This window comes from Oncorhynchus keta, chromosome 15, assembly GCF_023373465.1.
Source record: "Oncorhynchus keta strain PuntledgeMale-10-30-2019 chromosome 15, Oket_V2, whole genome shotgun sequence".
Taxonomy (NCBI): domain Eukaryota; kingdom Metazoa; phylum Chordata; class Actinopteri; order Salmoniformes; family Salmonidae; genus Oncorhynchus; species Oncorhynchus keta.
Genome location: NC_068435.1, coordinates 28,318,198 through 28,345,230, shown reverse-complemented (window position 1 = coordinate 28,345,230; position 27,033 = coordinate 28,318,198). Strand labels below are relative to the sequence as shown.

General features: G+C 43.1%; 1 protein-coding gene across 5 annotated transcripts in view; it reads left to right on the top strand.

The window, feature by feature from the left end:
• The first annotated feature begins 228 nt into the window (after positions 1–228).
• LOC118394732 (elongation of very long chain fatty acids protein 1-like) overlaps positions 229–27,033 on the top strand; it is a 28,087-nt gene continuing 1,282 nt past the window's right edge. The window contains exons 1-7 of one of the 5 annotated variants that reach the window (XM_035788222.2): positions 23,875–24,008; positions 24,131–24,220; positions 25,432–25,535; positions 25,684–25,874; positions 26,039–26,119; positions 26,295–26,351; positions 26,531–26,636. In XM_035788222.2, the coding sequence (XP_035644115.1) occupies positions 25,475–25,535; positions 25,684–25,874; positions 26,039–26,119; positions 26,295–26,351; positions 26,531–26,636 (496 nt within the window). In that variant the 5' untranslated portion in view covers positions 23,875–24,008; positions 24,131–24,220; positions 25,432–25,474. The other 4 variants (XM_035788221.2, XM_035788223.2, XM_035788224.2 and 1 more) reach the window with 4 other exon arrangements.

The following is a 27,033-nucleotide window of genomic DNA, read 5'->3' as shown; positions in this document are numbered from 1 at the left end:
CTCTGTTCTCCCTGGTGATTGGCTATAAATTGGCTGAGGAGATTCTGGGAAATTTGTACAAGCATCATTAACCAAACGTATAGTATTTAACACCTATATCAAACATTAAATCTTGATCATTTAAATGTTACTTCTATTACAATTCTATGATAACCTTATATAATCCTCTAATCTGGCACACTTTTGCTAAAAATGGAAGGCATATGAAGGGAGCAACACATGGTAAACAGCATAACCTTCTGGTCAGAGGAGGGATTGTGCTGTGTAGGCTACACACTCTTTGGTTTGACCTAAGCGCGCTGTGACAGCTCGAGTGTTTCAGTGGCGAAAAAAAGTTATACAATTACCAAGAAATAATTGGAAAAGTTCACTGTGGGCCAATTAATGGGGCTTGTCCAGGGCTTCTGCACCGCAACCCTGGAGCGAGTTCACATACACAGCCTACAAAACCTCAGGTGAGTGAGTGCATGCATGCGGGGGAAAAGCTGTGATAAACCTTGAACACACATGTATCATTTGAAACGACCTTTAACTACTTCAAGGTATTTGGTCTAAGGTGTTTATCTTTATAAAGAAGGTTAATATTAAGGTTGGATGTGCTGACGCTAAAGCTACGCTTTCACCAGTAACGTTAGCAATTGTAATGGTTTTGTAATGCAAACGTCATTAGCTTATGTGCATCATTAGAATTGCAATATCGCCCAGGCTGTGAAATGCAGAAAGTGGTTTTGCCCTATCACAAAAGATAAGTGTGTGACTTAGTAAAGTCAAATCCCAATGTGGAAAAACTACAATGAGGTTTAATTAAATCTAGGCCTATCGCAAGTTCAGTCCTCAGTCATGTAGGCTAGAATCTTCCTAGTCCCTCAATATATTTTTCTTCTTCCATTGCATGACTATCAGCAAAGAGAATGAAATGCCTATGCCATTTGTCTAAAATAATATCAAGTTTATCAAAGCAGATTTGTCAAACAAAAATGCTATTCTATTGACTTGTATCGTAGAGAGACCTACATTTTTAGTCTTAAATCTTGTATTTTCCTTTTAGGTCCCTGAATATGTTGTGGCGCTGGTACACGATACAGAGCAGTAGCCTATGGACAACTTCATGGTAACGGAATTACGCCGAGATTCAGATGTTTCACATTAAACTGTATGGCAAACAAAATCCATTGATTTCAAAGTTTTAACAAACCATACAACTATATTCACAATAACTACTTCTAACAATTTCCACAGAAAATGTTACCCCCAAAATAAAGTACAGTGCAGATACAAAGTACCGACTTTGCATCTGCACCGTTCTTCAATGAAATATTTTTGTAAGATGTTCTGTGTAAATTGTTAAAAGTAGTCCTTGTGCATAGAGTTGTATGGTTTGTTAAATTTAGAAATCAATGGGTTTTGTTTAGCATAGAGTTCAATGTGAAAAATCTTGAGTCTCATAGTAATTCTATCATCATGGAATTCCCCCTATAGAATAAAGGAAATTCTGCACATGCATGACATGAACACATTACCAAGTAGAAATGTCACAGTAATCTAGGCCTAAATTCAATGTTATATTGACTCTCGTAGAAATGAAACTACAACCAACAGAAACTCTGAGATAGTGTAGCAGTTTTACCAAGACTAACTATGTTCTATCCCTCATAAATCAAATCCAACCTGACATGTAGGCAACAAGACATGAAACACAATCCAAGGATTCCAACTATGTCACTAGCTAGATTTCCATTCAATTGCCGATAGATTATCATGCAAATATTCTAAAATCGGCATAAAGCAAATATGCAGATTTTCCCACCAGTGGTGTTTTATGTTTTTGTTTGTCAAATGGCAGTCAAGCTTTGATCGTCATGTCACTAGAATAAGACCCTCAATATTTACTGGAAAGGAGTGTCAAGCTCACCATACACCACCTTGTGAAGTTCATCATAATTGATTTAATCTGTAACCTAATAAACTGTGTGGTTTTCCACCATGTCGAATTAACAAATTCTGTCTGCATTTTTAAATTTGTACCGACACTACCTTTTTCCATCAAAGCTGTCGTGATTAGTTTAAACATTTTTTTACGACTTTACTTGCATAAACTGTGGTTGGAAATGTGGTTAGTGTCAGTAGAAAGGGAAGTTTGGGAATGAGGACACATGAGTTGTTGCGTAACTTCTGCTCTCTCCGTTAGTGTCCAGTGACAATCTCACTTTTTAAAAGTTCATATTCTGTTATTAACTCATACCCAAATAATGTTGTTGACTCATCCTATACTTGTATTTGTGGCCAAAACATGAATTGGAGAAAAAAACTATTCAAAAACTCCACCTCAGACTTGTATCTCAAACAGAACGTTTAAAAAAATGCTTGCTATTTCAGAATGTCATGTTGGCTCATTGGCTGAGCTGGCCAAACTGCAGTCTACTTGCATGATTATGCGTAATGACCAGTATATGCCCACAGTATTCTGTTGTTGGTACTCCCACACCATACCAACACATCAGTCGTTTTTTTAATATACTTTTCCTTCCAAATGTAAGTATTTCACTCTTATTGTAATGAATAATAGTTCATATTTCATAGAAAGCTGGAAACACTGGACAGTTACTTTAACCCGCTCCTAAATATGTAACCTTTACCCCAGAAGCCCAGAGTATTCAGATGGTCTGTCCTGTCAGCATGATCATTTAGCAGACGCTTACATCTAAATCAACTTACAGAACTGTCTACATTAACAGTGAGTGACATTCAGAATGTGGCCCATGGAGGAATCAAAACCACAGCTCCTGTTGTAGCCAGTACCCTGCTCTAACCACTGAGATATTGGAATACGTTTTCTAACAGACATGATTGAGAGCATATGGCTAGTCGGGTGGACATTGTCCATTCTTTAGCAATGAAGCTGGACAATAACCCGTAGATGCCAACAAAAAAACCTTACCCATGGGGAATAACATTTATATGGCTCTATACGTCTGTCTGCCTCACACACTTCTGTTGTGCGGGTATAAACTAGTGTCATTTTTGACTGATATCTGATATTTTCCTGCCTTACAACAGACCTTCCTTACAACAGGCCTACAAGCCTTCAGTCCAGCCTCTCTCAGCCTATTGCGGACAGTCTGAGCACTGATAGAGGGATTGTGCGTTCCTGGTGTAACTCAAGCATTTGTTGCCATCCTGTACCTGTGTGATGTTCGGCTGTACTGATCCTGTGCAGGTGTTGTTACACATGGTCTGCCGCTACAAGGACGATCAGCTGTCCATCCTGTCTCCCTATAGCATCTTTGGCATCTCACAATATGGACATTGCAATTTATTGCCCTGGCCACATCTGCGGTCTTCATGCCTCCTTGCAGCTTGCCTAAGGCACGTTCGCGCAGATGAGCAGTGACCCTGGGCATCTTTTGGTGTTTTTCAGAGTCAGTAGAAAGGCCTCTTTAGTGTCCTACGTGTTCATAACTGTGACCTTAATTGGCTGTTAGTGTCTTGAAATGGGGAACAGTGTTTAAACCCTTAACAATGAAGATCTGTGAAGTCATTTGGATTTTTACTAATTATCTTTGAAAGACAGGGTCCTGAAAAAGAGACGTTTCTTTTTTTGCTGAGTTTATAATACAGTGGCTTGCGGTATGTCTCCGAGGTTTGCACATCTATCCACTGGGAGTTTTGCCTATTCAAGGAAAAACTGCTCCAGCTCCTTCAAGTTAGATGGGTTCCGCTTGTGTCCAGCAATCTTTAAGTCATACTACACATTCCCTAATGGATTGATGTCTGGGCTTTGACTAGGCCATTCTAAGACATTTGAATGTTTCTCCTTAAACCACTCTTGTATTGCTTTAGCAGTATGCTTAGGGTCTGCTGGAAGGAGGTTTGGAGGTTCACCTTCCTGCTGGAAGGTCCCAGTCTTAAATCTCTGGAAGACATGTTTCCCTCAAGAATTTACCTGTATTTAGAGCCATCCATCATTCCTTCAATTCTGACCAGTTTCCCGGTCCCTGCCGATGGAAAAACATACCCACAGCATGATGCTTCACTGTGGGGATGTGGTTCTCAGACAGTGTTTTATCTTGTCTCATGTGACCAGAATACCTTCTTCCATATGTTTGGGGAGTCTCCCACATACCCTTTGGTGAACACCAAATGTGTTTGCTTATTTTTATCTTTAAGCAATGTCTTTTTTTGTCCACTCTTCCGTAAAGCCCAGCTCTGTGGAGTGTACAGCTTAGTGGTCTCATGGACAGGTACTCCAATCTCCGGTGTGGAGCTTTGCAGCTCCTTCGGGGTTATCTTTGGTCTCTTTGTTGCCTCTCTGATTAATTCCCTCCTTGCCTGGTCTGGGAGTTTTGGTTGGCGGCCCTCTCTTGGCAGGTTTATTGTGGTGCCATATTCTTTCAATTTTTTTAAATAATGTATTTAATCGTGCTCTGTGGGATGTTCAAAGTTTTGGATATTTTTTTTTATAACTCAACCTTGATCTGTACTTCTCCACAACTTTGTCCCCGACCTGTTTGGAGAGCTCCTTGGTCTACATGGTGCCACTTGCTTGGTGGTGTTGCAGACTCTGGGACCTTTCAGAACAGGTGTGTATATATACTGAGATCATGTGACAGATCATGTGACACTTAGATTGCAAACAGGTGGACTTTATTTAACTAATTATGTGACTTCTGAAGGTAATCCCCATTTTTGTGGTCCTTCTGTAGCTCAGTTGGTAGAGCATGGCGCTTGTAACGCCAGGGTAGTGGGTTCGATTCCCGGGACCACCCATACGTAGAATGTATGCACACATGACTGTAAGTCGCTTTGGATAAAAGCGTCTGCTAAATGGCATATATATATATTATATTAAATGGCATATATATATAATTGGTTGCACCAGATGTTATTTAGGGGCTTCATAGCAAAGGGGGTGAATACATATGCACGCACCACTTTTCCGTACAATGTAAAAAATATAAAAAAATTCACTTCACCAATTTGGACTATTTTGTGTATGTCCATTACATGAAATCCAAATGCAAATCTATTTAAATTACAGGTTGTAATGCAACAAAATAGGAAAAACGCCAAGGGGGATGAATACTTTTGCAAGGCACTGTATGCCAATTATGTGATGGTCCGACCGTATTCTGTCCCCATCGACACTTACATAAAAACATTTTAAAAACTTGTTGCCAGAGAGAATGATTACTTTGTCAAGATGACTAGAGACGACTAGCTTGATTTAGCCTCCACGGTGTATATCTCACTTGGTCAGGGTATTTTAAGCCTCCATATATCCACTAAATCCAATATGTCCATGACATTCATGATTTCCTTAACTGCATGAGGGTGATTTTCCTTTACGGTCCGTAGACGTCTTTAAAACCATATTATAATCTCCCACCGTAATTCCCCCCGGATCCCATGGCCACTGAGAGAACGTTGTGTATTTATATACAGCTATTTAAAAAGAATTATACATTAAAAAATCCTGCTTTTTAATTAACATTTGTAATGTAGGTACAAATATAGGTAGGATTGTTACCTCTTACCAGTATTGCCATTACAAAAATGACTTTCACCAAACAATTGATTCATCCAATATTGTCCCTAACATCTTTACTCCCAAGCAAAAGTTGTGGGATGCATACACACTCAACCCCTTTCCTCAACAAACAACCATACACTCAGATGCTCAAAAGTTGTTCCATCTCAGAGCCCAACTCAAGAAAGACCTTGATTTACAAATGCATATAGAGTTGCAGCTGTATGAGAAGGCATGCAAAAAATTGACAAAAATGGGGAGATTTGACAATGGTTAATCAAATCTCCCCATTTTTGCCTAGGTGATGGATATCAGATATACCCCTTTCCCCTGAAACACCCACACGCTGTCCCCCAATTTGACCATATATCCCAAGCATCTCTGTGCAGTCAGACATTTGTTGATTTTGTGCCACCAGGGCCACAATAATATGCCCCCTCTGAATGGCCGAGTGAGACCCCCTCCACATGGGTTACTGCAGCTAGTGTTGCCAGCAATGCCTGGGTGGGCGCACCCAACTGGAATCCCCACCGGCTAGGTACAAGATGGTGAAGGTTCACATTAGCAGCTTTGAGAATTTCCTTGTATATTATGCTCTCCCATCGGGGGACTTTGGTTTTGTAAGACCAAACCAGCCAGTGGACATTGTCCATTCGTTAGCAATGAAGCTGGACAATAACCCGTAGATACAAAAAACATACTCATGTGAGTAACATTTAATATTGCTCTATACGTCTTTGTCTCCATCACACACTTCTTCTGTGTGGGTTTAAACCAGTGACTGAGGAGCTAACAATTTTTCTGCCTAGTCACAAGGTCCAGACGGTCAGTCTTGTTGCCTAATTTCACAACAATGAGAAATGGGTGACTTAATGGCCAATCTGATGGGAGAGCTTTTGTATTTGCTTTTGTTACACTGACAATCATTTTACAATTTGTCATTCCCCTCGTGGAATGTTCAGACTTGAATAATGGGATTTACTTCTCAAAAGTAATTACTCAAACTATTTTGTAGGCTAAGGCAGGGCAGAGGTTGGAGAGTTCAGCTCTTACAAGACTCAAGCTTTTCACCCAGCAAACCACTCATTTTCATTTAGGTGATCTAATTTGCTGTTCTGTTAGTTAGATTATTTGTAGTGTCAGTGTATAAACAGTACATTCAAAGTATTGTTACTTTACATCCTTATTCTAAAATGAATTATAGTTCACCCCCTCAATCTACATACAATTCCCCATAAAGGAAACAGGTTTTTAGAAATGTTAACACACTTATAAATTAAACTGATATCACATTTACATAAGTATTCAGACCCTTTACTCAGTACTTTGTCTTGCGTATGACGCTACAAGCTTGGCACACCTGTATTTCGGGAGTTTCTTCCATTCTTCTCTGCAGATCCTCAAGCTCTGTCAGGTTGGATGGGGAGCAGCACAGCAATTTTCAGGTCTCTCCAGTGATGTTCGATTGGGTTCAAGTCTGGGCTCTGGCTGGGCCACTTAAGGACATTCAGAGACTTGTCCCAAAGCCAAGCCACTCCTGCATTGTCTTGACTGTGTGCTTAGGGTTGCTGTCATGTTGGAAGGTGAACCTTCTCCCCAGTCTGAAGTCCTGAGTGCTCTGGAGCAGGTTTTCATCAAGGACCTCACTGTACTTTCATCTTTCCCTCGATCCTGACTAGTCTCTGCCGCTGAAAAACATTCCCACAGCATGATGCTGCCACCATGCTTCATCGTAGGGACGGTGCCAGGTCTCCTCCAGACGTGACGCTTGGCATTTAGGCCAAAGAGGTCAATCTTGGTTTCATCAGACCAGAGTCTCGTTTTCTGTGGTCTGAGTCCTTTAGGTGCCTTTTGGCAAACTCCAAGTGGGCTGTCATGTGCTTTTTACTGAGGAGTGGCTTCCGTCTAGCTACTCTACCATAAAGGCCTGATTGGTGGAGTGCTGCAGAGATGGTTGTCCTTCTGGAAGATTCTCCCCTCTCCACAGAGGAGCTCTGTTAGTGACCATTGGGTTCTTGGTCACCTCCCTGACCAAGGCCTTTCTCCCCGATTGCTCAGTTTGGCCAGTTGTAGGAAGAGTCTTGGTGGTTCAAAACCTCTTCCATTTAAGAATGATGGAGGCCACTGTGTTCTTGGTGACCTTCAATGCTGCAGAGATATTGTGGTACCTTTCCCCAGATCTGTGCCTTGACACAATCCTGTCTCGGGGCTCTACAGCAATTCCTTCGATCTCATGGCTTGGTTTTTGCTCTGACATGCACTGTCAACTGTGGGACCTTTTTTATAGACAGGTGTGCCTTTCCAAATCATGTCCAATCAATTGAATTTACCACAGGTGGAGTCTAAGGATACTCAATGGAAACAGGATGCACCTGAGCTCAATTTCAAGTCTCATAGCAATTGATTTATATAAATCTATTTCAGTTTTTTTTATTTGTAATAAATTAGCAAACATTTTTAAACCTGTTTTTGCTTTGTCATTATAGGGTGTTATGTGTAGATTGATGGAGAAAATAACAATTTAATCAATTTTAGAATAAGGCTTTAAATAAAGACAAACCCTTGAATGAGTAGGTGTGTCAACTTTTGTGTGTGTTATATAAATATATCACACACACTAAGCAAAAATATTAACGCAACATACAACAATTTCATTGATTTTACTGAGTTACAGTTAATTTGAGGAAATCAGTCAATTTTAAATTCATTAGGCCCTAATCTATGGATTTCACATGACTGGGCATACATATTTTTAATTGAATTAACCTTTATTTAACTAGGCAAGTCAGTTAACACGTTCTTATTTACAATGACGGCCAAACCCTAACCCGGACGATACTGGGCCAATTGTGCGTCGCCCTATGGGACTCCCAATCACGGCTGGTTGTGATACAGCCTGGAATCGAACGAGGGTCTGTAGTGACGCCTCTAGCACTGAGATGCAATGCATTCGACCGCTGCGCCAGATATGCATCTGTTGGTTACAGGTACCTTAAAAAAAAATTGGCCTCAAAATGGGCTTTGGGATCTCAAGGTATTTCTGTGCATTCAAATTGCCATATATAAAATGCAATTGTGTTTGTTGTCTGTAGCTTATGCCTGCCCATAACATAACCCCATTGCAACCATGGGGCACTCTGTTCACAACGTTGACATCCGCAAACCGCTCGCCCACGTGATTCCATACAGTGAGCTCTGCGGTTGTAACGCTGGTTGGACATACCGCCATATTCTCAAAATCAACTTTGTAGGTGGCTTATGGTAGAGAAAGGAACATTAAATGATCTGGCAACAGCTCTGGTGTACGTTCCTGCAGTCAGCATGCCAATTGCACACCCCCTCAAATTGAGACATCTGTGGCATTGTGTTGTGTGACACAACTGCAGATTTTAGTCGCCTTTTATTGTCCCCAGCACAAGGTGCACCTGCATAATGATCATGCTGTTTAATCAGCTTCCTGATATGCCACACCCTGTCAGGTGGATGGATTATCTTGGTAAAGGAAAAATGCTCACTAAACAGGGATTGTTAGAGGCGATTTTTAAACATTGTATAAAAGACTGAAAGTACAGAGCCTCATGTACAGTGGGGCAAAAAAGTATTTAGTCAGCCACCAATTGTACAAGTTCTCCCACATTAAAAAGATGAGAGGCCTGTAATTTTCATCATAGGTACACTTCAACAATGACAGACAAAATGAGGGAAAAAGTAGAGAATCACATTGTAGGATTTTTTAAAATGAGTTTATTTGCAAATTATAGTGGAAAATAAGTATTTGGTCAATAACAAAAGTGTATCTCAATACTTTGTTATATACCCTTTGTTGGCAATGACAGAAAACATTTGACCTCTGTAAGTCTATACAAGGTTTTCACACACTGTTGCTGGTATTTTGGCCCATTCCGCCATGCAGATCTCCTCTAGAGCAGTGGTGTTTTGGGGCTGTTGATGGGCAACATGGACTTTCAACTCCCTCCAAAGATTTTCTATGGGGTTGAGATCTGGAGACTGGCTAGGCCACTCCAGGACCTTGAAATGCTTCTTACGAAGCCACTCCTTCGTTGCCCGGGCGGTGTGTTTGGGATCATTGTCATGCTGAAAGACCCAGCCACGTTTAATCTTCAATGACCTTGCTGATGGAAGGAGGTTTTCACTCAAAATCTCACAATACATGGCCCCATTCATTCTTTCCTTTACACGGATCAGTCGTCCTGGTCCCTTTGCAGAAAAACAACCCCAAAGCATGATGTTTCCACCCCCATGCTTCACAGTAGGTATGGTGTTCTTTGGATGCAACTCAGCATTCTTTGTCCTCCAAACATGACGAGTTGAGTTTTTACCAAAAAGTTCTATTTTGGTTTCATCTGACCATATGACATTCTCCCAACATTCTTCTGGATCATCCAAATGCTCTCTAGCAAACTTCAGGCGGGCCTGGACATGTACTTGCTTAAGCAGGGGGACACGTCTGGCACTGCAGGATTTGAGTCCCTGGCGGTGTAGTGTGTTACTGATGGTAGGCTTTGTTACTTTGGTCCCAGCTCTCTGCAGGTCATTCACTAGGTCCCCCCGTGTTGCTCACCGTTCTTGTGATAATTTTGACCCCACAGGGTGAGATCTTGCGTGGAGCCCCAGATTGAGGGAGATTATCAGTGGTCTTCTATCTCTTCCATTTCCTAATAATTGCTCCCACAGTTGATTTCTTCAAACCAAGCTGCTTACCTATTGCAGATTCAGTCTTCCCAGCCTGGTGCAGGTCTACAATTTTGTTTCTGGTGTCCTTTGACAGCTCTTTGGTCTTGGCCATAGTAGAGTTTGGAGTGTGACTGTTTGAGGTTGTGGACTGGTGTCTTTTATACTGATAACAGGCTCAAACCGGTGCCATTAATACAGGTAACGAGTGGACAGAGGAGCCTCTTAAAGAAGTTGTTACAGGTCTGTGAGAGCCAGAAATCTTGCTTGTTTGTAGGTGACCAAATACTTATTTTCCACCATAATTGGCAAATAAATTCATACAAAAATCCTACAATGTTTTTTTTCTCTCCTAATTTTGTCTGTCATAGTTGAAGTGTACCTGTGATGAAAATTACATGCCTCATCTTTTTAAGTGGGAGAACTTGCACAATTGGTGGCTGACTAAATACTTTTTTGCCCCACTGTATCCTACCAACCGGACATTTAAAAACTGAGTCGTGGCTGACTCAATAGGCTAAGGACCCTGGCACTAAACATTTCCCTGTGCAACTGGATCCTGGACTTCCTGACGGGCCGCCCCCAGGTGGTTATGGTAGGTAACAACACATTCACCACACTGATCCTCAACACAGGGGCCCCTCAGGGGTGCGTCAGGCACGACTCCAACACCACTATTTAAATTTGCAGTTGACACAACAATGGTAGGCCTGATCACCGACAGCGAGACAGTCTATAGGGAGGAGTTTAGATACCTGGCCATGTGGTGCCAGGACCACAACCTCTCCCTCAATGTGATCAAGACAAAGGAGATCTTTGTGGACTACTGAAAAAAGTGGACCAAGCACACCCCTATTCTCATCGACAGGGCTGCACATCACCAACAAACTAACATGGTCCAAGCATACCAAGACTGTCGTGAAGCGGGTACTACAACAACCTATTCCCCTTCAGGAGACTGAAAAGATTTGGCATGGGTCCTCAGATCCTCAAAACATTCTACAGCTGCAGCATTGAGAACATCCTGACTGGTTGAATGGCAACTGCTCAGCCTGGAAAATGCTCAGCCTCCGACCGCAAGGCACTACAGAGGGCGGTGCAAACGGCCCAGTACATCACTGGGGCCAAGCTTCCTGCCATACAGGACCTCTATACCAGGCGGTGTCAGAGGAAGGCCCTAAAAATAGTCAGACTCCAGCCACTCTATTCATATACTGTTCTCTCTGCTACCGTACAGCAAGCGGTACCAAAGCACCAAGCTTAGGTCCAAGAAGCTTCTACCCCAAGCCATAAGACTTCTGAACATCTAGTCAAATGGCTACCCAGACTATTTGCAGTGCCCCCCTACCAACTATTTACACCACTGCTACTCTCTATTGTCATCTATTCATAGTCACTTTAACTCTACCTACATGTACATACTACCTCGCCTATCCGGTGCCCCCGCACATTGACTCTGTATATAGTCTCGCTATTCTTATTTTACTGCTTATCTTTTTATTTTTTTTATTTTACCTTTATTTAACCAGGCAAGTCCGTTAAGAACACATTCTTATTTTCAATGACGGCCTGGGAACAGTGGGTTAACTGCCTGTTCAGGGGCAGAACGACATCTTTAATTACTTATCTTTTTTCTTATCTGTATTTTTTTTTAAAACTGCATTGTTGGTAAGGGGCCCGTAAGTAAGCATTTCACTGTTGTATTCGGTGCATGTGACTAATTTGATTTCAAGGCCCTGACCTGGCAAACACGTTTATCGGAGTCTTGCTAAGATTTTGGCAAGAGCACATTTGACATGATGGCAGACCTCGTACCTTTTCGGTGCTATATCCTCTCCGAGTTGCGCAAATTTAGCCCTGCGAAAGACAATTGTGAGAATTACGATGAAGAGGTGATAAAGTTGGACTTGACTGTTTCAGTGTTGATGACGACAAATCAGTGGCCACAGAAGAACAAGCCATAGCTCTCACAAAAAAATTCAGATGTGTGCTCTCAGGGTGGGTTCAAGTTGTCTTAACAGTATTCACATTTAATGACTAATTTGATCAATTCAATTATGTGTAATTATTATTACATGATTAAACTAATTAAACTAATTATGTAAACTTAATTAACTAGGAAGTTGGGGAACCACGGAAAATGTTGATTTACAGAGCTATAATTTTCAGAATATAAGTTATTTTAATATCTGATCGATTAGTCAGTCTCATTAATGTATTATTATTACCTTCTATCAGTCTCATCTGAACGTCATAAAATTCTTGGTTATCTGAACAAACCCTAGCATAAATGATGAATCTGCGATCTACAAATTGGCTTAATTATTTACTAACTAATCAAATCACATAAATACATAAACAGCAGATATTATACATTGGGTTGCTACATGATACAAAGGAAAGTCCCTAGCAGACAAAACCGATATGACTGCTTGGTAGACAAAAGAAAGGGGTGTGACTGAGAAAGCGGCAAACTCGGAAGATTACTACACTCATAGAAATTGCTAATACTTTACATGAATGACCGCTCATTCAAAAAGAAATTGCAATTTATAATTACGCCCATATGTCGTTGTCTTCTATGTTAGAATCCTGTCTGTCTGCTGGAGCGTTAATCAGTCTCTCTGGTTGCGTTTCCCTGAAGATCAAAGTATTTTGTAGTTGTTAGAATGGATACTTCAGAGTACCATTCAGAAATGTTCTCATAGAACAAATGTTTTGGCTGTTGTCTGTATTCTCGTCCTAGGTTTACAGAATTACTAGTCTGCTGCTAGAAATGATGTCTAAGATTTGCTCTTATTCTGTAGAGATCGATAGCCTTAGTTTAACCATTTCCAGCCGTGTAGCCCATGCTCCATGTGGTATAGTCTTGTCCTTTGATAGAGTTGTAGTTTAAACCACTTCACACACCAGCGTCACCTGGCATGTTATGGTCTCAGAAATTCAACCATTTGCAACCTACGCTTACACCGGGGTTTGCGTGCTCTGGTGTGAATTTCATCAGGAGTGGGTTTTATACATTTCGGTAGAAAAGGGCGGTCCATGACGCTTATAATGCGATGTCTGGGCTCACGGGGGCGTGGCCACTGACCAGTTGATCTTTATATGAAAATCCATACTCATTTAGAAGGTTATCACATCTTTTCACAAATAGTTTCATGTTTAATCACATTATTTTCCCAATATTTAGATGTAAACCTGCCAGTTGGGAAATGTATACTTTAAGACATACCGTTATGTGTGTTTCCTGTCCTTCATGAGATCACCAAATGAAATACACTCGTCATAACTGTCCCTTAAGTGTCCACGGACCATTCTCAAATGTAGAATTCGTTTAATTCTCCCATTTTGGGGATTTAGGAGTTAGTCCTTTGTTCTCTCTCTGTGCTCTTTCCCTCTTTTTTGATGAAGTCATCCCTGACAAACACTCTATTTCATGGCAGAGATGGCTCTGAGCTTGAACAAATTTCCAGATTGACAGGTGCATGATGCCTGTGAACTTTGGTCAAGACCGCAGAGCTGCATCACTTCAGTGACTCAAGTGAACAAAATTATTGCACGGCAAGTTCACAAACTGTATGCAAAAGGTCCACATCGCATTCATGCTGGAGAAATCAAGGGTGACTCCACTCAAGCAGATGACGATCCCCAGACTAGAACTTGCTGCAGCAACATTGGTGGTGCGAGTGGACAGGATGTTATGGTTGGAGCTCAAGATTGAACTCGAGGACTCAACTTTCTGGAAAGACTGCCAGTCTGTGCTAAAATACATCTGCAATGATACCACATACCAGCAGTACAAGTGTGGAAGAAAGGAGTCCAACCAGCAAACGGAGTACTATTCAACATGGAACAGCTTGAAGAAAACAGTTGCCTGGCTGCTTAAACTGAAGATACTACTTCTACAGTTAAGCCAGAAAAGTACAATTCTAACACAAACGGATCCAGGATCAGATCAGTTTAACAAACTCACTGAAGGAACTCACTGAAGGAACAAATTGACAAGTTCAAACTGACATTTGGAAAAGAAAGTCTGTCTGTAGATGACTTAGATGAAGCAGAAAATATCATAATTCAATTTGAGCAAAGACAGCATTTTAAACAAGAAATTGCAGTCGTTGTCAAAGGAAGACGATGTGCCAAGGGAAGCGGCTCAATCTGTAAGCTTGATCCAATTTTTGACAATGGCATTCTGAGTGGGAGGAAGGATAAGCAAAGCTGCTATGCCTAAGGCACTGAAGAATCCTATGATCCTTCCCAAAGACCCCTACATCTCCAGACTGATCTTACTCCAAGACAACCATCTCTGCAGCACTCCACAATCAAGCCTTTATGGTAGTGGCCAGACGGAAGCCACTCCTCAGTCAAGGTCGAATGACAGCCCTCGAATGACAGTTTTCCAAAAGGCACCTAAAGGACCCTCAGACCATGAGAAACAAGATTCTCTGGTCTGATGAAACCAAGATTGAACTCTGGCCTAAATGCCAAGCATCACGTAAGGGGTGGTTGTCTGGTTTCCTCCAATTCTGGTGGCAGCATCATGCTGTGGGGATGTTTTTCAGCGGCAGGGACTGGGAGACTAGTCAGGATTTAGGGAAAGATGAACAGAGCAAAGTACAGATACTTGATGAAAACCTGCTCAAGAGCATTGAGGACCTCAGACTGGGGTGACTGTTCACCTTCCAACAGGACAATGACCCAAAGCACACAGCCAAGGCAACTCAGCAGTTTCTTCGGGACAAGTCTCTGAATATCCTTGAGTGGCCCAGACTTGAACCCAATTTGAACATCTCTAGAGAGACCTGAAAACAGCTGTGCAGTGACTTTCCCCATCCAAGCTGGCAGTGCTTGAGAGGATCTGCAGAGAAGAATTGGAGAAACTCCCAAATACAGGTGTGCCAAGCTTGTGGTGTCATCCCCAAGAAGAATCGAGGCTGTAATCACTGCCAACGGTGCTTCAAAAAAGTACTGAGTAAAGGGTCTGAATACTTATGTAAATGTGATTTATTATTATTTTTTTATATATTTTTTTCAGTTTTTTTAATACATTTGCTAAAATTTCTAAACTTGTTTTTGCTTTGCCATTGTCCGGTATTGTGTGTAGATTGAGGTGGGGGGAAAAACCAATAAAGCTTAGAATAAGGCTGTGACGTAACAATGTTGAATAAGTCAACCATTTCCATCCTAAAAATTAGGAATAAGCAAATGCTTTAGCTTCTGGATAAAAAAAAAAAGAAACTTTTACTGTCAGGCACATAATTATTGGAACACTTGACAAAGATGACCAGAAAATATTATAAAATAAATAATACAATGCTGAGCTAGATTGTATGCAAAAAAATTGGGACATCTTAGTTTTATACTAATACAATTGCTCATAAATAGGGGTCAAAGTTATTGGTGCCCGTTTTCAGTACTCGAGCACCATCCCCTGGTGAGGTAACTTTAGCTATGATTGAGTTTACAGCACTGGATTTTCGCTATCTAACGTTAGCATTGCTATCTATTTTTTTTAAGACCTTTGCAATCTCTCGTAAGTACATTTGACGATATAATGATTTCTACTAATTATTTTCCTACTTTAGCAAAGTCAATTTTATTTTCAGGCCACTGTAGCTAGTGTAATTTAGACTAAACAGTCATTCCCCATTCAGAATGACCGGACACCACTCAAATTTCAGGGCACTACTATTCTATGGCTGTGGTTAAATCTAAATGCTGAAGCTAACTAAATAAATTGCATGGGCCGAAATGAAGATATGATTTGTAAACAAATCCCCACAGACTCTGAATAGGAAATTAATGTGGCTCTCAGCCACGGTAGCCTAAGGTTACTTTTGCTGTCTTTCCACAACGAGTAAAAAATATGTAGCGCTTTGCTGGAACATTGGCTGAATAGCTAGTAAATGTTGCAAAGCTAACATTTTAGTTTTGAGTTAGCTTACCAGGTTTCAGCCCAATAATGGACTAAAGGAGCCAAACATTACTTCTTAGTCCAAGGACATGTTCTGTTTTTAGAAGAAAATTGGCTATGGCAGCCAAACACTTAAGTGAATTGATTCTCAATTGTGGTACGGTTCTAGAAACGTAAAGCCCTCTACTTTCATATGACATCAATCATTTCACAAATGCAAATTATCCACTTATTGGACACTGTTTTAACACTTGCAATCGACAGTATTTTTCAGTGACAACACGTTTGTGGCGTCCTTCTGTTTACACACAGGTGTTTGGAGACACAGATGGCTAATTAGCATAGGTAGTCTGTTTCCTGTAAATAAACACTGTAACATGGAAATATGGCTGTGTGGGAAAGCAACATTTAAAAAAAAAAATTTTTTTGCTGATATGAAAGATCTGTTCGTTTTATGTTTGCAAAACCTTACCGCAAGCAATGCGTTAAATTTCACCATTTGGGCTCTTGACAAAAGACCCCTGGCTAGAAGGTACTGTAATGTTCTGACTAGATCATAAAGGAACAATTGTCCAGACAGAGGCTTGAGTTTACGAATTGACGGTTTATTAACCCAACTATACACAGGCTGTTTGGCCGTAGCCCAAGCAAAATAAATGAAAGACCCCACAAACCAACCGTGACCTTCTCTTGTGAAGCCCAGATGTAAGCGAAAGAACAATGGCTAAACCTGGTCTCAACTTCCAATGCTCCAACCTCCCTCCACGCCACTCCGCCAACCACCAGGATGCCCGGCATGAGAACATACCCGGGATTTGCAGATGGCATGTCGGACCCTGCGAACACTGGGTACTGGTACGTACAACACAACCAACTAATAGTTTAACACATAAAACACTGTGTGGGTTGCTACACAGGCCCCCCCACCACAAAGTCCCTCGTCCCCGAGGGAACAAACAGTCTCTGAAGCGACCTGGAGGTCTCCTTTGCCTGCGTGGCCGTGATGGTCGCAGAGTGTCCAGATGTGAAACAGGGGGCTCCATCCTTGGCAGGGGGCTGCCCCTCTGGGATATGGGGGACAAGGAAGCGGGAACGGGGAATACAGTCCGTGGCTCCGGGGAAGCACGTGGTGACACAGGGAGGGAGACAGGGGGAGTGGGCTGTCTGGAGCCTTGTTTGCGGCACCTGGGGCTGGGTGCCTGGAGAATGTCATTGGCAGAGAGGGGAATTGTGGGGGTCCCTGGGGTTTGGGGAGAAGAGGCCCCTCTGTACGGGGCTAATCTGTCCCGGGGCAGTGCCACCTTTCTCCCCCTGGGAGGAAGCTGCACCCGGTAAACAACCTCTCCTACCCTCTCCAGGACGCTGCAGCGTCTCACCCAGTGACTGTCCAACTTGGGGCATCTGCCTTTTTACCAGCTCCCCAGCCACAAAGTGCCTTCCCTGGGTGTGCATGTCATAGTTCCTCTTCTGCCTCGCACCTGCATTCACCAGCTGCTCTCTGGCGAAGGTGTGGGCTGTTTCCAGGTGGGCCTGGAGTCTCCGGGCATACTCCGGCCCCGGGGGAACATGAGGGCTATCCGGGGGCCAAACAAACGCCATCTCCGCAGATCTCTCTCCCAAGCATGAGGAGGGCAGGCGTGCAGGAGGTGGAGTCTTGGACAGCGGAGCGGCATGCCATCAGGACCATAGGCAGGTGCTTGTCCCAGTCATGTTGGTGTTTGGCAGAGACGATGGCCAGCTGCTGTCCAAGCGTTTTGTTGAAGGACTCCACAAGGCCATCACTTTGAGGATGGAGAAGAGTAGTGCGGGTCTTGTGCATACCCAGCCTCTCACACATGGTGGCGAACACACGGGACTCAAAGTTTCTGCCTTGGTCGCTGTGGATGGACTCCGCAGCTCCAAACCTGCTGAACATCCCCGCTGTCAGGGCGTCGACAATGGTCTCTGCCTCCTGGTCAGGCAGAATAGGCCTCGGGCCATTTTTATAAAATAGTCCATGGCCGTGAGCACCCAGCGGTTTCCACTGTCTGTGGTGGGGAATGGCCCAACTACATCCACTCCCACCCTCTCCATGGGAGCCCTCACTGGGAACTGTTGGAGCTGAGCATGAGTGGCCTGGGGGGCCCTTTCTCGCTGTGCAGTTGTCACAGCGGCGGCACGTCCTCCACATCCCTCTTGTGCTGCCCCCAGTAAAAGCCCTGAAGGAGGTGGCAGTGTTTTTGTGACCCCAAAGTGTCCAGTCCCCACTGGAGGTCAACCGACTGATTTTAAAAGAAAAAAAAAATGTTGTTTTTTTTCATCGCCGATACCGATTTATTGGAGGACCAAAAAAGGCGATACTGATTTAATTGGCCGACTTTTTATTGTATTTACTTGTAATAATGACAATTACAACAATACTGAATGAACACTTATTTAAATTAATACATCAATAAAAACAATTTGGCCTCAAATAATGAAACATGTTCCATTTGGTTTAAATAATGCAAAAGCAAAGTGTTGGAGAAGAAAGTAAAAGTGCAATATGTGCCATGTAAGAAAGCTAACGTTTTAAGTTCTTTGCTCAGAACATGACAACATATGAAAGCTGGTGGTTCCTTTTAACATGAGACTTCAATATTCCCAGGTAAGACGTTTTAGGTTGTAGTTATTATAGGACTATTTCTCTCTCTCTACCACTTGTATTTCATATACCTTTGACTATTGGATGTTCTTATAGGCACTTTAGTATTGCCAGTGTAACAGTACAGCTTTCGTCCCTCTCCTCGCTCCTCCCTGGGCTCGAACCAGGAACACAACGACAACAGCCACCCTCGAAGCAGCGTTACCCATGCAGAGCAAGGGGAACAACCACTCCAAGTCTCAGAGCGAGTGACTTTTGAAACGCTATTAGCGCGCACCCCGCTAACTAGCTAGCCATTTCCCTTCGGTTACACCTGCCTCATCTTGGGAGTTGATAGGCTTGAAGTCATAAACCGCTCAATGCTTGACGCACAACAAAGAGCTGCTGGCAAAACGCACGAAAGTGCTGTTTAAATGAATGCTTACGAGCCTGCTGCTGCCTACCACCTCTGTCAGATACTTGTATGCTCAGTCAGATTATATGCAACGCAGGACATGCTAGATAAACTAGTAATATCATCAACCATGTGTAGTTAACTTGTGATTATGATTGTTTTTTATAAGATAAGTTGCTAGCTAGCATTAAACTTATCTTGGCTTACTTCATTCGCGTAACAGGCAGTCTCCTTGTGGAGTGCAATGAGAGGCAAGTGGTTATAGCGTTGGACTAGTTAACTGTAAGGTTGCAAGATTGGATCCCTGAGCTGACAAGGTGAAAATCTGTCGTTCTGCCCCTGAACAAGGCAGTTAACCCACTGTTCCTAGGCAGTCATTGAAAATAAGAATGTGTTCTTAATAACTGACTTGCCTAGTTAAATAAAGATGAAATAAAAGTGTAAAAAAAATATATTGGCCAAATCGGTGGGGGGGGGGGAGCCATGAATCTCTGCTGCTTTAACTGTTGGAGTAAAGGGTTTGTTGTGTTGCGTGTATGTGACATTAGGGGGGGCATGGTGACTGCCGGCCCTCCCTGGAAGCTCAGTGTGCCTCCACTTAGGTCGAAATGGCAGCCTGTGCTTCTAAGAAAGTCCAACCACAGGATATAAGGGTCCTGCACAGACCTGCCCCCTACTGTCAGTCATTATTCCTTTCCCTTTCATGGGTGCCAGCTCACCTGCGTATTTGCGGAGCTGCACAGTTGTGGGCTCACACAGAGTCCAACCTGGCACAATATCCGGCCTCACCAGGGTTATTGTGGACCCAGTGTCCACCAGGGCAGGGCATCCTCTCCACAGTGACAGGGACATGACAAAAGTCCCCAACACAGGTCCGGCCCACCTCAACAACAGGCTCCATCAGCTTGCCCTCGTCTGCTTCTGGGGGAAGTGGAGCTTTGCTTCTCTGTCTGTGCCGGTGGTGCCGGTGGGCTCTTCCTGAAGATGGTGGTTGAGAAAGAAAGCCAGGGGTCTGTACTACCTGGTCCATGCGGACCTCGAGCCATTTCCCTGAGCTCTGGGGGACATGGGGCAATCCCGGCGTAGATGACCTGGCTGGGAACAGGGCATGTGGGCATGTGTTTCGTGCCGCCTGTAGCAACACAGCACGAATGAGTTCTGTCATTCCAGCCACCCATGCAGGCTTTTCCATCTCCGGGCTGCTCTGCCCCCCAGCCCTTACAGAGGGTCTGTCTCCTGCACCCCCACCAAAGCCCCAACCCACACCAGCTCCCTCTCCAAAGCCATCTCCAAGGCTATCTGAAATGACTAGGGATGAGCCAGCTGGGTCTGTATGCACAGCTAACGTGCTAGGTCGCTCTGCACGGGGCGGGCGGGCGGGCGGGCATGTGTACATATGCCCGCCGAGAGAGGCTCTCAATGTCATTAGCTAGCACCCGTAGAGGCTCTCCAGGCTGCCTGCGTCTATTACTCAGTTCGGAGCGCAGCAGCCCGGGCTGTACACACTGTCCATAGTGCCTCAGTGCTCCCACTAAAGCACCATAATCACGTCTGTCCTCGAGGCTAATCAATATCAAACAGGCCAGAGCTTCATCAGTGAGGCATAAAGCCAACTGCAGTGCCCTTTCTTCATCCGACCACTACCTAAAATGAGCTAATAGTTCAAACTGAGCATGAAAAGCTTCCCAATCCGTTTTACCGGAATACTTCAGGCTCTAAACAGAAACAGACGCAGCCGGGAACTGGGTGCCGCTATGTTCGTTTACATCCTGAGCCCCAGATTCCTCGTCCTGCCGTGTCTACATCACCCCTTCGGTCCGTCCACCAGAATCCTCGCGAGGCACAGTTGACGAAGCACTCATGCTCGCTTCAGCCGTCATCACTCTAACGTCCTCCTTCAAGCGGCTTCTGGGCTCCAACGCCCTGGCGATCTCCTCAGCCAGATCCTCTGACGTCCATGCACACGCACCTCCTTGGCCATAATCGTCCCCTACCTCCACTTTCGGGATTCCCTCGACGCAATTTCAACCCCCGTTCTCACATACGGTAGCTAGCCACAGAAGTCAGCTGGCTAACGTTTATCAACGTTTTTTAAAACTCCTGACACCAATGTAATGATCTGACTAGATCATAAAGGGACAATTGTCCAGACAGAGGATTGAGTTGACGAATTGATGGTTTATTAACTCAACTATACACAGGCTACTGTTTGGCTGTAGCCCAAACAAAATAAATGAAAGACCCCACAAACCAACCGTGACCTTCTCTTGTGAAGCCCAGACGTAAGAGAAAGAACAATGGCTAAACCTAGTCTCAACTTCCAATGCTCCATCCCCCACCACGCCACTCCGCCAACCACAAGGATGCCCGGCATCAGAACATTCCAGGCATTCCCGGGATTGGCAGATAGCAGGTTGATTGGCATGGTGGACCCCGCGAACACTGGGTACTGGTAAGTACAACACAACCAACTAATAACCTAACACATAAAACACAGCTGTCTGTACGGGTCGCTACAGTACTACTGTCAATATGCACTGAAGGTAGTTGGCGTCTATGAATTGAGTAACCATGTTTTAGTGCACTAACAATGCGGTCCAACAGTTTGCGGTCCAACAGTTTCCGAAGAATTTATCTACCATCTGCTCTTTCCACATCCTTCATCCAACTCTCTTCTTTTTTTGGGGGGGGGGCTGGCTAAACAAAGTTTTTTGACAGATCGTTTGCTGTGTGTCTGCTGTTGACAGCATGGTCCTTGGAAACTTTATTTCCATCCGTGCCGTAAGTAATGTTGTCCATTTTTGTTGTGACTGTCCAGAGATACTTTTGAGGGGATGTGGAAACTCCATTGGAGAATTATTAACTCCCACTGTGCACATTGTCCATGCGTCATCAAAGGTCTGCACGGTGCATTCTTGCCGATGCTGGGACAAGGAGTAACCTTATTCTAAGAGTTAATGGGAGTCAATTGGGCGCTACCGTAACCCAACATTAGCCTGAATTACGTGAACAAGTACTATATTACAAATATATTTTGGGATGTGAAATGATTAACTTGTGACATTACGTACTTTTGAGGAAAATAGGCAGGTTTCCTCGACTAATACACTGACTTCTAGAAGGGATTGCGTGACGCAATGCGAACAAGATGTGTCGACAGTGTGCTGAGTGGAGCTTTATACGTTTCTCCATTCATTGGCAACTGGGATTCCTATTTCCACCTTTTCTCTAAATATCTCTGGACTTGTCTGGGTCTTGTGTCCTGGGAGAGGCCAGGGGCCACGCCTCTTACGTGAGAGCACTCGGGGCCAATATTCCCGCCAAATCGTACCAGACCACAATTATTCCAGCAGCAGTGGAATAGGCAACCCTAGGGTCTCTTATCCTTGCCACTTATGTCAATTTTAGAGCTATTTGAACGATTTAAAAAAACATTTAACCTTTTTTAATGAGTGGAAAGTACCGGTTCTCGATGGCCTATTGTGGCAGACAACTACACCCAGTATGGGACTACAGGTCCAGTCAATCTCCCATCTAGAGGGATGCTGAAAAGAGGGATGAGAGAGTGATTGCCCTCTGAATGTTGGCGATTTGCCCAAAACCTCAGCCCATAGGGAAGAGGTGTATTTGCTCTTGAAAGAATCTGATGTGTGGTTAACCCTGTCTGGTTGGTGTTTCTAGGGTTGGTTCTGGTGTAATTTTTGTTTCTTGGTCTAATCCTATCATAATTTCACTTAGATGTGGTGGTGTCTTCCTCCTCCACTTGCCCCACCCTACTTCATCATTCTCTCCTCTGTCTTAAATACATACTGGCTGTAGGCCTACATTTTAACTTGGCAACTCGGTATGAGAAATATGGACTAATTCCTATGATATGTCATCTTGTCTAAACAGCCAGGTCATCACGTGAGGGTATATGGCCTTCTACAGTGTATACCCCCCATGTGCTTTCCCCCAGGGAAAGTCTTAAAGCACTGTGTAAACTGACTGTTGTCAATGTGTGTGTTTTTAAATTTTGTCTGTACACTGCTCATGCCAAGATTCTTCTAATTCCAGTCAGCCATTCATACCAATGTAAGATTGAGTGATAACATTTTAAGGCCCCCTCTTTCACCACAACACTCATTTCCAGTTCTCAGTGTCTGAGGAACAGGTAGAACCAGAGCTACTGGAAGTTAGTGGAACCTGTCATATTGTGTCTGTAGGTGGGACAGACGTGAGTTTAAGCCTAGGCTCTGTGCCTGTTGTCAGTTAGGGCCACATGGACACATTACATCCCCGTGATTTACTCTCATATCCCCCTTATTATTATAAGGGATGTGTTAGTACGTCTATATGTAACAAAAACTATGTGATAGGCCCCCATTATTTAAGAGGCCATTCAAACTCTCCAGGGCCCAGTTTTTCAAAAATTATCTATCCAGATTTTGCCAAATGGAATGAATAGAACAGGAATCCCCATTCAAGTGAAGTTCTATTCATTATATTTCTATGCATTCAATCCCATCGGATAGGTGAAATCCATATAACTTTTGAAAACTGGGCACAGAGGTTGCTACTGGATTCTCCCTCTCTTACTACCTTCAACTACCCAACCCTGCTCTGATGACCAATGGCCATTCCCACTTTTTCTGCTGAACCAATCAGAGAGAGGCATAGTGGTTAGGGGAGGATGGGTCTAAATGTTGAAACAGGGTGTGTTCCTGAAACTAGCTGGGTGTTGTCACTTAGTAGTGTGCGCAGCCTTTGGTTTAAATCTAGGTTGAATGAGTCCCAACACAGCTGTCTTCCCTCATAGCTGTACACATCTCTCTCTCTGACTTAGTCTGCCTGAGCTTTCTGTGGCTATTTCTAGAAGGTAATTTGATTCAACATTTTGAGGACTTCAAGGGAGAAACAAGAAATTCTGGGACTAGCATTACACTTTTTCAGAGAATCTCTCTTTTTGACTCCTGTTTTGCTGGGCCTGGCCCATTGTAGGGTCATTGGTTGTTGCTCTCTTGGCTGTGTGCCTAAAGGCCTGAGGGTTTGGGGACAGTACTGAGGACAGTACTGAGGACAACTTAGTAGGTGAGTCGTGTTAACAAAAAAATGTCTGTCTGTATAATCTCAGTAATGCTCAGTGCTATACTCAATCTAGCACTGCAGTGTCTTTCAAGTTTTTTACTTTTATAAACTGTCAGGATAGGTTTTTCTTGTAGTTAGATCTGGTGGATATGATAACGCTGTCCCATCTTTGTGTGGAGTGGGTTTTATTGCCGTTTTATGGAAAGGACATAAAAAATAAAATATTAAATATTCTCTCTTTTGTTCTTCGCTCTTAGTTTGGTTTGCCGGCTCACCTCCAAGCCACTCCATCTCTGTCATGTTTCTCAATCCCTCATCCATTACTATCTAGTGAGCTCATACCACATACTGACTGTTCAAATGTGTTCACCTCACCTGTTTGACTGGATCTGTTAGTCATTGAGAGAACACATTGTCTCAAAAGAGTCGCTAAGGGAATGTTAAATGCTGCTGAACAAGCTCTTTGTAAAACTACCACCATCTTGGGTCGCGGTGTGTGAGATGATTTTATTAGTATAGTGGCGTGTTTGTTTTTTAGGTTGACTCAATGCTAAAGCCTATATAGTATATTCTTGTGTAGGTTAAAGCTGGTGGGGCTGCAACTGCCTGGTATGCCAGATTCATCTATGGTATACAACTGCATGCAAATGTAACCTATCCCCTGTTTCTTGCTAGAAACTGAAGTAAACACTGAACAAGTGAAATGCAGTTCAGTTGTGATTGTGTTGGTGTGTCTGTTTGCCTTTTGCAATCTGTTGTGTAGATAATCCCTAATATTACATCATTGGTTTTATGTCCATGGCTGATAGTGGAATAAAACACTTAGCTACTATAGAAAAGTTCATATAATATTACTTATCTGTGAAAAATCCCAGTAGGATCTATTGGGCATTGACTGACCTACAGTACATGGTCAGACCGACTACAATGCCCTTTGTGCCGATTTTTACGGTTGTGAATTATGTTTGTTTTGTTTGTCTATCAGATAGATAGTCAGTCATCAAAGCAGAGCCTCCGGTTCAGATATATGATGGGCCTGTGCAGCTGTCTCTGTTTGTTTAGTAGGGGAGGCAGTGTTACACTAGGCTGCTATGTTCATCACCGTATGTCTCTGGGGACACTACTGCTTTCCATGTAGGCATAAAAGCATTAGCTGCCATTATCACCACCCACTGTCTTTTCAACCAAATTGTATTTTCGTCTATTTTTTTCAGGGTTTTTTGATCAACTGAATAAAGAAGGAAAGAGGCCATCAAAATGCTGCTAGAACTGGGATCCAATATTATGTCGTTGTATGAGTATTTATTGCAGAGAACGGGTGAGTGTGTTCTCTAAAATGGATATTTTTATTATTACAATTTGTAAATGAATGAAATACATTTGAATTGCAGTTTGTAGATGAACATGTTGTACCATGCTGTGTGTGTAACCTGTATTGTTGTCTTTGATAAATTGCTTATCCTCAGACCACCGGTTGTTGCCCTACCCGTTGATGCGGACCCCCTTCCAGATGACCAGCATCCTGTTGGGCTATGTATTCTTCTCGCTGTATGCAGGGCCTCGCCTGATGGTAAACCGCAAGCCCTATCACCTCAAATCGGCCATGATCGTCTATAACTTCAGCATGGTGTTCCTGAACGCCTTCCTTGTCTATGAGGTGAGCAAAGCAGTTAGTCGTTCAGCAGAATTTAAGCTCCTCAAAGAACCTTGTTGTGAAGGCAGACTGTACTCTAGGTGCGATTTAAAAATAAAATTAAAAAAATTAAAACAGCTTTTATGAATGTATGATTTGACAGCCAGTTCTGTGCTCTGCCATTGCAGTTCCTGATGTCAGGATGGGGCACCACCTTTACCTGGAGATGTGACCTTTGTGACTACTCAAGCAGCCCACAGGCTCTAAGGGTAAGCTTTGTTTATAAGAGAATCTGCTTTCTATCTCATGAGATGCCATCCATGTTTTCATTCATTGAAAATGTTTTATATTATACATTTTAAACATGCATAGCTATTTTAATAGGTCAAATTATATTATTTGATGCCATCTTTATTCTCTGTACTTTTCTCTCCTTTTTGTCAGATGGTTCGAGTGGCTTGGTGGTTTTACTTCTCTAAATTCATCGAGCTTCTGGACACGGTAAGAATGTTTTTGGTTTTTTTTCTATTAAAACATGTTTGTGTGGATAAAAAAAATATTGGCATGAACTGTCCTTTGACGTTAGCATAAATCAACTTCTGACTTCGTCTTTCTGACACGCATGGAGATTTTAGAATTTGTTTGCTTTAGAGTAATTTAAACTCTTTTCTGCTTTGCAGTTATTCTTTGTGCTGCGTAAGAAACACAGCCAGATTACATTTCTTCATGTCTTCCATCACTCCTTCATGCCCTTCACGTGGTGGTGGGGTATGACCATCGCTCCTGGTAATCTTGACCTCATAATGACATCATCCCCATGCAGTGTGCTTACAGTCGCACATATAACCTGTTTAACTTTAGAGTAGTTAACTGTGTGTGGGGGGGTGTTTGTTGTTCAATAAACCTCATAACCACAAAAGGAAAGTTTTACAATTTTACCAGGGAAAAAGGAGTTTAACAAAATGATTTAGGAACAACATGTATTTTGTTATGCCCCTGTGACTATTCAGAATCTCTGAATGGGGCTCTCGAGTGGCGCAGTGGTCTAATGCACTGCATCTCAGTGCTTAGAGGCGTCACTACAGACACTCTGGTTTGAATCCAGGCGGTATAACAACTGGCCATGATTGGGAGTCCCGTTAGGGTGGTGCACAATTGGCCCAGCGTCGTCCGGGTTTGGCCA